The sequence below is a fragment of the Diuraphis noxia genome, unplaced genomic scaffold, assembly GCF_037042655.1.
Source record: "Diuraphis noxia isolate RWA-SAM2 unplaced genomic scaffold, SU_Dnox_SAM2 contig0003, whole genome shotgun sequence".
NCBI lineage: Eukaryota > Metazoa > Arthropoda > Insecta > Hemiptera > Aphididae > Diuraphis > Diuraphis noxia.
In genome coordinates this window covers 24,875,512-24,888,938 of record NW_028301713.1, presented here as the reverse complement: position 1 = coordinate 24,888,938, position 13,427 = coordinate 24,875,512, and the positions used below count along the sequence as shown (strand labels likewise).

The 13,427-nt window shown below is 30.7% G+C and overlaps 1 protein-coding gene across 1 annotated transcript in view; it reads right to left on the bottom strand.

Annotated features, from left to right (window-relative positions):
• Hil (peptidase hillarin) overlaps positions 1-13,427 on the bottom strand; it is a 41,272-nt gene that overhangs the window by 15,118 nt on the left and 12,727 nt on the right. The window contains exons 3-4 of the mRNA XM_015520354.2: positions 11,460-11,576; positions 11,116-11,312 (exon numbers count right to left, since the gene is read on the bottom strand). Coding sequence (XP_015375840.1) covers positions 11,116-11,312; positions 11,460-11,576 — 314 coding nt within the window. The remainder of the gene's footprint in view (positions 1-11,115; positions 11,313-11,459; positions 11,577-13,427) is intronic.

Below are 13,427 nucleotides of genomic sequence, written 5' to 3'. Positions count from 1 at the left end.
TTTAAACTTAAACCGCAAATCTGGCACAAGACTATACATCATTGATTAAAACAAACATTTGTTAAAAATTCAACGGAATCTTTTCTTCTATCTCAAAAATTGGATGTAGGTAGGTAACAAGACGAACGTAATCAAGGGAACCACTCTCGTTATATATGTGCAAACTTTCAAAAACACCTTCATATAGTATTATATATATATAGGTAACTATCATATATGATTCACAACGTATATACCTACCTATATTTGCATCGCATTAATCCTCTAAATATTTCATAGGTTCACGATATACCGTTTAGTACCTTAATGTATTATATGAGATTCTTCAAAGTGTACGTAGTGTTATTATATTGCGGTAAAAATATACTATCTATATGCTATATAATATATATTTATGTATGTATTCAACGTGAAAAACCTGTTGTATCAATGCGGACCGATATACAAACGTTTCCCACGCGTGTTTTTACACACACTCTGTGCACCGACCGCGATGCGTGTTCGACTATAAAACGAGTGTGCTAGGTATTATTGTTATGCAGTTTCGTTTTTTAATTTTTGTTTTTTTTTCTATTTCGGTTTCGGAGGATTAAAAAACGATTTTCCACCGCACGAGAGTAACCGCGGGGGATTCGCGACGGCGCGGCGGACCGAACACTATAATATAATATGACGTATCACGTGTGTGTGTAGGTATATATATATACATAAACGTACAGGTACTTCGTGGTGTGCGAAAACAATGACAACGACGATAATATTGTATTATAATATATAATATTATAATGGGAAAATAAACGATCAACCTACCCGTAGAAAGTGCGCACACGCACGTACACGGCGTCATAATATAATAGATATTAAACGCACTGTATATATATATATATATGTATATGCATTATAAGGTACGCGTTTTGTAAGCGCGGCGGAATGCGCGCGCGACTTTAGCCTATTTGCCAAGAGGCGTGACACGCATGCACGCAAGTCGGCCAGTGCCAATACATAAAATAATAATATATTATATTAACGTAAATATACCACCGCAGTACACACACGTGCAGATGTACAATATTATCATCCACTGTAATGGTACATTATGTTTATCAACAACATACAATCCGTTGAAAATATTATATAATTTTCATTGCGTGTTTCGTCGTACATACATCGTGTACGTCCAGTAATATATATAGGTACTAACTGCAGTAATATAAATATAAGTCTGAATAAAATCGTTAAGTATTTGATTTTTTCTTTTTTTTTTTTAATCGATTTGTTTTCTTAACACAATAATATGGTAATATATAATGATCAAAACTCGTGGGAATAATAACGAGATTTTTTTGTTGCCTTCTGCAGGCATGGATTTGTATAGCTTATATAAGCTGAAACTTTGAGAAGACGAAAACGCTTCCAGCATTGCTAAATTAGGTATTTAATTCCTATTTAATAATCTGCAATTGTTTTATATAATAAATAATTATAAGTTTTCATAAGTACAATATCTGCAGGGCACAACACATATTGTATAGACATTAAATATTATATACTTTGTCATGTAAAAATATATATTATGAATATATCAATAACCAATATATATACACTTCCCAATAAGGGCCGCTGATATATTATACGATAAAATTTTTAAAAAAACTGGTAGAAAGTGATCGGGGTTGAGTTCAAATTGTGTAAGGTACTATATTTTTTTATTTATTAGCTACTATACCAAAACCCAATTTACGCCAACATATTAGAATACAACAACATGTATATATATATAGGTATTTGATGTTCGTCATCAGAACAATGATTCATTGAGAAGCAGATTTTCAACAGAAAGCTTGAAAATTGGACATAGTATTGATAACTTTATGAAGTTAAAATATGATGAAAGTTTACATTTTATTGAACATTACGAGGTTAGTAAAATACATGAAAATATATTATTATATTAATGTTAATATAAGGTTTTTGTTTTTAGAATGCTTTATGTATTGATAAAGACCAACTTAAAGCTGAAATGCTAATTATGAAGAATTGTATTAATAAAGATGATTTTGACATAGATGCTATTGTATCAGAAATCAACAAAAAAATTTTTCCAAATTTGTATAAGCTTTTGCAAGTAGCACTTACAATTCCAGTAAGTTCTGCTTCTTGCGAAAGATCGTTTTCGGTAATGCGGCGAATTAAAACATGGCTACGAAATTCAATGTCTAACGATAGATTTTCAAATCTATCGTTACTTCATATTGAAAGGGACTTAGCTAATAATATCACATCTGAGGAGGTTCTTAATATATTTGCGCAAAAAAGCAGACGTTTAAACCTTATAATATAGTAATTAGTAATAATTTCCTATTTAAAATGTTTTTTTTTTAAATATTTAATTCAAATACAAGATATGTATTTGATAATAATATGATGTATGGTATATTATTTATTTATATTTTACTTAATAATGTGCTTCTTTAGTCCTTTTTATATTTTGTTCCTTTATATTTTTCTATAGTTATATTTGTAGAATATAATATATGTTCTGTACCTGAATCATTATAGCCCTTATACAAAGTAATTCGCATGCAGTTGCGGCAGCGTCGTTGATACCACAAAAAAAAAGGCTATAGCCTCCCCAAAAAAAATCATTACGCTACGCCTATGACAATGAACATAAATCGAAGAAGATATAAATGAAAATTACGTCGTCATTTACTCGTAATATTCCAAAAATCAGAATTTAAACGAATCTAAACGTAAATTAAGATAACGCTTAAAAATTTACTCTATAATATATTGTATTATGTGTAATGTGTAATATCGTAGAATGTATAAATCACTGCAATACCAGCAAATAATAATGTTAATTACATTATTATTAACGTTGCGTAGGGAGTTGCAGTCGATGTTGCAATTGATGCAGCAGTCGACAGTCGCTGTGTGGTCATTAAAAAGCAACAACAACAAAAAAGAAGCTTTTTCACTTTTTGCACAATACATATGTATATACTCGACTAATGTCGAAACAAAATCGTCGAACGTACAGACGATAAGTATTAAAAAATACATATACGTATACTTATATTGTGTATTATAGTTATATATAAATATGCCTTAAATAGGAGACAGCGCGGTTTTATTATACATTTGTATGTATAGAGTGTACCTACTGTACCTATATGTATACTGTATTGTATATGATCATATATATAAGTCGATTGCAAAACTAACGCGACCCGTTTCCGTCTCGTAATACCTATAATAATAATATATAACCTCATATTGGTAGTCAATAATATAATAATATTATATTATATTTATACATTATATACATAATAAATACTAATACTATATGATAATAATGTTGGCGATGACGGCCTGACCGGTAGCGTATATTTTGTAGATAACTAGTTATAAAGTTTTGGGACATCGTGAAGTACATGCAGTCTATACATAATGAACATTTTTCAGTTAAGAACGCTTATACCAGCAGTTTTTAAACGTGTTAGAAAGATTTAAAATTAATATTAAATGTTTTGAATCACCAACGGGAAGATTTGACAAACATCGATACTTCGTCGACATATATATGCAACAGTTGTTCCACTCAATCTGTGGATTTAATCTTGTCAACAATAAAACTGTGTTTATTTAAAATTATTTAAGTAATAACGAATCGATCTAGTTGCCCAATACTCCAATATATCGTGCACATTACGTATTGTATTATTATTTTACTATACGGTATTATATTATGGTCTAAGAAGAATCATCGATAGTCATACTATGTACAATATTATATGTATACATATTACATATATGACTAGGTAGCGTAAACTGTAGCGTTAGTTTACAGAAAGTATGTAATTTGATTAAATTCTGTTAAATTCGTTAAATTTTTCTATACATTTTATCTCAGTCGTATTATCATCTGACACCACGTCAAGTTCGTCAACTGCACGAAAATAAAAATGTGCATTTAAAGAATAAAGTACCTAAATTCATCCACGATGGTCTTATAGTTTAAAGACGTTTACATAATACTAGTAAATATATAGCTAATCCTAGATATTTATTGATTGGGTTAGTATACTATTGCATTTACGAAGAATTTAATCCTATTCTATAATATTAAATATATTGGACGGAAATTATCAAGCAACGTCGTATAATAGTGGCTATATAGGCGACGTGTACATTTATAAACAAAAAACCAATTTAAACATTAAAAATCCATAGTTACCCCTATCATGGCTTATAATTTTTATAATTTTAGTTGAGTATGGAATTAAATAAATAGTTTTATACACCCAATTATATTGTATATGTTACAGATAATGTTTTTATTTTTATTATAAGTACAGTATAGGAACAAATGCCTATATACTGTTTTGTAGTTTTTATTTTGTGGGAATTTCCAATGAATTTTCTATTTGAAACAGCTTCACGCGTTCTATTATATACAAATGTTTTAATTGAATACAATTATGTTATTTAGGCCAAGACTAGAAGTTTTTTTTTTTTTTAATTCAGAACTTTTCCTCTGACTGCGCGTATTGCCGCATTTATTTCTAACTGATCCGAAACTAATTGACGTTCCTATTTGCTTCACGTTGAAAAAATTATCATTCTTTCTTTTACCCTAAGTCGAGGATAAATTCGTTTGTCATGAGTTCATGACACAAGATTTGAGTTTATGAATTTAAACTGTAACACAGTGAAATAATTCATGGGAGTATAAAGTCGGAACACAAAGATGAGAACAAAAATATAGTTGACAGTAAAAATGATGCACTGATATACTTGATTACAAAATTTTTGTGAATTTTAAAAATATTCATGACATAAAGTATTCAATAAATAATAATATTGTACTAACCTATCATATAATATTATTACGGCAAATAGAGATGTTTAATAGATGTTTTAAATTCCGTTTCATACGTGCGATAGTAGAAAATAAACGAGATAATATTTAATTTATCATATAGAAATCATGTCTGTGAGACGATGACTATTGTATGTGGCGAACATTTTTGTTCATAACTTTCTGTCATCTGAGCCTGCACCCATCGTGTCCTTAAATATAAGACTGTTCTAATTAATTATAAAAATACACAGGTATACCTTTACAATAATTTATGTAGCTATTTTCATAATCCTTATTATAGATTTCACGCATTAAAATAACGGTCAAATTCAAATAATCACTGAATCTAACACATGGTTTATAACCATTTTTTTTTTAATGTTAAACTATACTATGTATAATTAATATTGTATATTGTATACCGTCTTTGAAAAACTCTTGAATTTCAATCACATCGGGCTTATAAGTTCGTTTGTAAGTATAGATACATACTTATTACTGAACGTGAAGTACCTAACTATATTTATTCAAATCTAAATTAATAGTATTAAATATGAATATCGTTATAATACCGGCGGTGATACAAAATGTCTTAAACATAATACCTGGATATTTTTTTATTATCAGATATATCGTATTTATATAGGTATATATTAATATATTATATTATTATATAAATTTTTTATTTTTACAACGAACGCATATTCACACGAACACTATATAAACCATAATATCTATGGTTGGTGTTTAGAAAAAGAATAATATTAAAGAAGAAAAACCAAGGAAAAAATATTCCAATAGATAGAGAGGAGATAGTCAAGGTCCGGTGGGCAAAAAATACACTGTGCGGTGCGTTTACCGCTACGTGCCGGTGTTTACCGTTTGGGTCGATCAAATATGTTCCGTCACTGGATCGGAACACACGCGGAAACCGTATGGTGTATATATGATATATAATATGTAGCGTATTTATCCGTGGCGACACCAGATAATTTTTTAGGGTGAGATGGGGTGATGGTGGGATATCGCATTAACGACTTTTGTGACAGTATGACACTCACCTAACACCATGCATATAACAATATAACATGTTAATAATAGACGCATTTGCATTGATTTAAAATATCTCAATACGATTTTGAGGTAAATTTACAACATCTCCTGATTTTATTTGTGTGTAAATCATTATGGTATTGTATATACAGCATATAAATCGATTCACTTAAAACAATGACATATCACATATACCTATTACCTATGTGTAAGAAAACATTATTATTTTTTGTTTATTACAACTTCTGACTTAATCATTATCTCCAAACCATATCATCCGCACAAAAAAAACCACCATTCTATTGTTGCCTATTACCTACCTATCCCTACCTAATTTCTTACTACGAAGTATTCTTAGATATCTTATTCCCCACTTATACATACTACCCATTTTATTTTATTGATATAATGTCACATTATATTTTGCAACCATTTCTTAATTTGTCTTTTAATTTATCTTAATTTGAGTTACCTACCAACAATGTGAAAAATCTAAAAGGATGATTAGATAAGGCACTTTAGGAACAGGAACTGGATGAATTGAAATAATATATCATATTAATTGTATGACTATATAGTACTGCAGAGATTTAGTTTATTTGTGGTTATTGAAAATGGGTAGATGAGAAGAGGCGATAGAGTCGGTCATCTAAGACATGGTAAAAACTTGTAGTGAAGAAGGTAAAGAAATTATAGGTATCGCGTATTATTCATTATGACTTGTGACAACCTTATAATTAAAAAATGTGCATAAAAAAATACCATATGAAAATCATTTCTAGTTTTTGCCAAATTTTTCAACTCCCAGGGTAACTTTTTTGATTTTTCTTACCGTAAAAAGCTAGGAGTATTCGAACATTAAAATGATAATAAGCAAAATAGGTCCAATCGTTCTAAGTAGATGCGATTATCAACAGACATTTAATTTTTATTTATATAGATATAGATGTACATGAATCTATAACTATACACCACTGGAGGAAACTTCATTTCTTTTTCCCGACTCGAACGATAACCTAACCTCGACTCACTCATGAATTATAATATTAATTATACAATTTATATAAATGTGTATTGTATACATGTACGTGAAAGTGTATATAAGTATGTATAAGTAAATATGTGTGCACGCACGTAGTGTCTATATACAGTTTCATGGTTTTCATCAATCTCGTTTTTTTTACCTTTTCCGCCTGTTTACTCCACTTCATATAATTTCGTGCACGAAAACCAATATTGACGCGGTTATTAATTATTATTATTTTATTATCGCTAATATTCTTTTTACCAAAACATACTAGTATACAGTGTAGAATAATGATAATAATTTAGAAAAAATGTTGTACTCGTAGGTATATATTATAATGGTGATTATTGTGATTTCTCTGAATTACAGGAATTTTCTAGAAATTTTATATTATATTACATTAAAATATTATATAGAACCACGACAGACTGACGACGGTATCGCACGATCCTAACATTTGATCCGATTCTTATATATCATATAGGCTATAGTTCGTGCATAATTTTTTTTTTTTTTAAGTGAAATCCCATATAATATAGAATTTTACAAATTAAAGTTTTAATGGATATTAATGATATTTTGAGCACCAGAGTACACGTACGCGTTAGTCGTATATTTCTATAGATTTAAATTATAATAATATATTGACGGAAACAAAATATTATTGTTTCAAGTAATTGAGGGGAATAATTCAGAGACTTTGGAGCTTGATAAAACTTCAAAATGAAATAATAGATAAAAATTGTCTGATTATAATTTCATATAGATGATAATAGATGCATGATTATATAAATATTTTTACAAAATACAAATAATCAACCAGTTTTTATAATTTCGATCGACGAAAGTGGATTTCGTGTCCACGATTTAAAATCGAAAGTAGTTCACATATACACGATAAAGTCGAACCCAGAAGACATAATATAATATATGTAATGTGTATATATCCCACTGATAATTTTCAATTATATAATTAAAATATTTTTTGTATTAGAAATGTCTAATTTTTGTCTGCGTTCACTTAATTAATGTAGTGTGTGAACTTAAGTTTAAAGATTTTACATATTATTTTAACAGACTGATATATTAAATAGTATTCATTATTTGCAAATAAATCGTATTTAATTTATTTATTTTTATACATTAAAAATAATATTAATTCACCGATTCAGTTAAAACACGAGAAAACAAAAAACGAGTTCATAATATTAGAAAATAATATTTGGTACATTTGGTGAATATTTCATACCATAAAATAGTTGATATTTAATTTATTTTTGTAATTATGTTTATCTATATTACAGATTTTCTATCATTAAGTTAAACAATGTTAATAACCGCTAAGTCGGAAACGCTAACTCAACATTAATGATAAACGATAGTCGATAGGATTTAGAAACTCTCGACAGCAATAACGCATGACTCACTATACAGTCACTACTCACTACTTCTAAATCTAATATACCAGCTGACACCTCGTGTTTTCGTTAGCTTAACCGTGAACCTCGGGGGATATTCGCATGTCTTAAGAATTTCTCCCGCGTACGTGATTTAATAATATTATTATTCAGTTACCTGCGGATGAGACGCGATACCGGTAAACCGCCGTAAACAATAAAAATGTGCCTATATTAAACCTATCTACGTATATAATATACAATATATTATACCTACAGCTGATGCAACTACAAATAATAGTTCCGTCCATACTGCTGCAGACTATACAGAGATCCAAAATTTACCGACAGGGCCACTACGATGAAGTGAGGAGGGGTTTACAATATTATACATTACATATACATAAAACGATGTTATTTTATTATTATTATTTTTTTTTTTATATGAAAGCTTTACAATGCGTGCGGTACTGCCATACGGATACCGAAATCATCACTATACACATACGATACCGTGCGGTATTATAATACCTTCAAGACCGTCTATATAATATATATACGGATTCAGTCTACAGCACGAAACGGCAATCGCCGATCGAGAGAACAAAAATGAAAATTGCGCGATCGATATATTGCTGCAGACACGGCCGCGGTGGTGGAAACTGCTGCGGCGCTTTTAAACCCGCGGCGTCTGACGACGTCGCGGTGCATATAATATTCACGAAACGCGAGGCGATACCGCGCGACGACAAGGCTCCTCGCCGAGCTGCATTCCATTGAAGTGAACAAACCCGTCCGGGATTCAGTTTCATTACGTCCATAGGGGGCATCATTTTGTACACACACGCGCGCGCTCGCGCAATATATAAATATAAAATATGTAATTTATGTTTAATGCGTTTGCCGACGGTCCTCGTCGGATGTGTGTGTGTGTAGTATAGGTAATAAGTATGGTATACCGAGTACACTGGTACAGGCGTACCGCCGATAAATATTACTATATATATGTGTATTATGTGCGCACTCTATTATATGTATAGCAGTATAATCTGGTTTGGAAATAATACACATTTTAAATTTATAATCAAGTATCATAACATCATATACACGCGTATTATATCTGTGTAGGTACCAACCGCACATTCCGTTAATCCACCCACCCCCTCCCACCGTTGCAACCCGTCCACCAGGGCGACCCGTTCACAGCCGTTTCTGTACCAACAGAAAGTTATGATTTTAGTCCATTACTTTTCTTTCCCCACATCGTATTCAAATAATCGTTGTAATATATAATACGTACGAAGTGATTTAACCCTTTTTATCCTATTCAAGAATGAAGCTGTCAATAGATTGCAATTTTTCAAGAAAGAGTGTAGGGGTATTAGGTAATAAGTACTTATAATGTAATGTCAATATTTCCCCCCTTTTTTAACTATTATTTAACTGTATACATTTATAATTTTTTCACTAGGAATCACATACTACGTAATTTATAAACAAATTATTTAGCAGTACAAGAAAGTAGAAACCTATCATTTCGTTTAAAGTACTATACTGTAATAGTTTTCTTTCTATACCTATCTGATACTGAGGGGCACCTGTATAATATTTGTTCCTAAACGTATGATTTTTTATGATGTGAAGTAATCGCGTAAGCTGATATGGTATATGTGTATAAACTGAATTTAACTGATTATACTGACAAACAAAAGTATTAAAAGTACCCGTGGCCAAAAAATGAAATCACCCAAACAACTCAATCGGAACTAATTAACACTCAAAAAAATATTGACTTCATGTGGGTACCCATGTAGGCATAAAAGTAAACGAAATGGCCGACGAAGCAGCCTCCTTGGCCAGTCAAAATGAACACGACAACACCATTGATAAAATATCTTCCAACGACATATTCACATCAATTAGACATAAAACCCTCAAGTCATGGCAACATCTCTGGGACACCATCCCCCAACCAACAAACTAAAGTACATTAAAAGTTCAACCAAACAATGGTATACTCCCCCGAACCTCAAACGACACTAAAATATTGCTATCACTCGCATCAGAATCGGCCACACCCTTCTTACACACTCCTTTCTTATCAGTAAAGACCAACCTCCTATATGCAACACATGCCTAACTCTTATCATCATAAGACATATTTTTGAAGATTGCCCGATCCAACTCCCACACTCCTCAACCTCCCACCCAACATCAAAGAAGCCCTCAACGTAGAATCTACTCCAAAAATCATCCAACTCATCACCAAAGACAACCTTATCAATAAAATATAGTTTAAGCTCATATTCAATTGTAAACTTACCTAAATAATCTATCATTAATCAAATATTGTAATCTTTTTTTTTCCTATTTTTCTCAAAAAAAAAAAAAAAAAAAAAATGTCGGCTAATAACCATAGCAGTTCAAGCCTGTAAACCTTTAAATGAAAAAAAAAAAAGTATTAGTTTAGGTTTGCAACATCGTGGTCACTGCATGCCACTAGTTTCCATTTGATAAGTCTTGTTTTATGTAATAAACTTTGGTATTCATTATATATAATATAATGATGCCTGCATAAATATCTACTCACAGCTACCCGAAATTTAGACTATACAATATTAATCACCTATTATAATATATCTGTAGTATTGTTAAAAACAAAACTTCGAAAGAATCATTTTTTTTTTATAAGATATCTCGTAAATATCGTAATAAATTGTATTATCTACCTATACTATTAAGCATATATTTTATTCACTAATGGTTCTTACCTTTCATGTTCCAACAGTTTTTTGGTTAGCGATTCTTTCTTTTTGTCCCTCCTTAATGTCATATTCTTTTCGAGATTGTCTCGTTCTTGTTGCAACTTTAACGTAAGAACTTTTTGTTCATCCGGCCGTTTTCTTTTCGTTTGAAGTTCTTTCTCAAAGCGTATGGTCAGCCTTTCCAATTCTTTTTCCCATTCGTTCTACATACATCATAATACCAAAATGTTAAGAAAATATATTTAAATAAGAATTTAAATGCATATAAAAATGTAATTTATTCTGAATATAAAAGTTCTAAATGTGAGTTAAAACAATTTAGAAGTGTTTATAATAATAATTATTCTCACGTTTATCTCTTCCTTAATACGATTGTCTTCGGCTTCCCGTTGCTTCGCAAACTTCCTGTACAAATCGTCTTCTTCTTTACGATGTTTCATTTCTAACCTAGTCTGTTCGTCTTTATCCTATAAATACATAAAATATAAAACAAATATTATAAATCAAATATAATAGTTAACTCAAGTCGTAAAAATAATCAATTTGAAGTTTTAACATTATATGAATAAACACTAAGTTTAAAATCTTAATTCTATGAACCAAAATGGCCGAGCTTCAATAAAGCATTATAGTAAATTTCAAACCATACTTTTTTTACCAACATATATTTTTAGTTAATGAAGAGAGAATAAACTTAAGTTAATTTTAATTGTTGATTTGAAACATTTATTATTGCCTATTGGAGTGGTTTACTTGTGAGGGAGGGGCGGGGGAAAAAGTACCTCAACTAATTTTTAAGATACTCAAGCTTACCCTTACTTCTTTTTTTAAAGGGGAACGCATGGAACTGGTTGGCTAATTAACTAAACAACACATCTCTTCACTGCTTTTCATACAATGTGTTGGTCCTTCAGAAATATAGCTTTTAATCTATAGTCAATTACGTAAAGTCATGGATCTTCAATGGAAGAAGAGATGCAAATGAGGTATGCAGTCCAAATAATAAGTAAAAAACAAAAGTTATAATAATTATTCTGAACTCTGGAATCTTTTAAATGAAGACGTATATAATTATAATTAATAATTATACTATATATTACACATATAAGAGTTTTTCATTGTTTTGTATATTTTTAGTGAAGAGTGCCTTAAGTTATACCTAATAAATTATAATATTATTTTATATGTTATGAATGTTATGATTTATTGATATGTATTTCTTCATTTTTTATTATGCTTCTTGGTGCCATAAAAGGTGGTGTTAGGATGAACCACCCACCTATAGTTATATAAGTTTGATTAAAATTCTAGGGATACTACTTTTTTAAAGTAACTAGAGTACGACTACTACTTTGTTCCCAAGTCAACCACTGATATAATAATATGATAATATTAAAAATAGTATTATAAAATTCCCCGGAACTTTTAATTTTCAATCGCTGTAAAATAAATATTTAAAAAACACGTCAGTGCATAGGTTTTGTTTTAAATCGATACGCATTGAATATTATAATCTCTGTTTTACAGGCAAACTCCGTTAAATGGAAACTTACGGTCAGTGGCGTGCGTCAGGGGGAAGGTTAGGGGTTATATCCCCCATGGTATTATTTTGCCAACACACAGAAAACAACTTATTAGTTATAAGAGCTGTTTTAGAAAAAGTTATTGTAAAATGTGTTATTATATGTATTTATAACATACCACCCCCTCCCACCATTGAAAACTTCTGCGGGCACGCCACTGCCAACGGTTGTTGCCTTATATAGATAATATCGGTGTTAGAGGATTATTTGGAGCCCATTAAAACGCATATCCGTTTCTGGTATTACATGAATTTGGTGAATTCCACACAGGCCGGTGGCAATGACGATTGTTTAAGATGCAATTGCATATAGCTGAAAATGGTTTCCGAAAAAAACGAAAGAGGGAATTAAAAAAACACGTTTCAGCAGGTACTGACCAGGTAGGTCTTAGAAAACGTTGTGATATATATTATAGTTATGAGTTTATGACTCATACTTTTCGACCGTTAAATTTATATAACACAGGTACTCGTATAGTACTGCTGCAGGTCACCAAAATACAGCGGCACCCAGCTTGTAATCGCACCTATTTATACCATGTACACGGTTACCACTTAATGACTAATCAAATTAAACTGTATACGTAGGTACCATACGTGAGCATACCGCGTGTCCGGCTGAACCAATGTATTATTATTTATTATTGTAAACGCGTATATACCTACGAGTCTGTCAACGTACAGAGTAGTTATACCGTATACCGTATACCGGTTTCATATTCCTATCTGGCTGCTG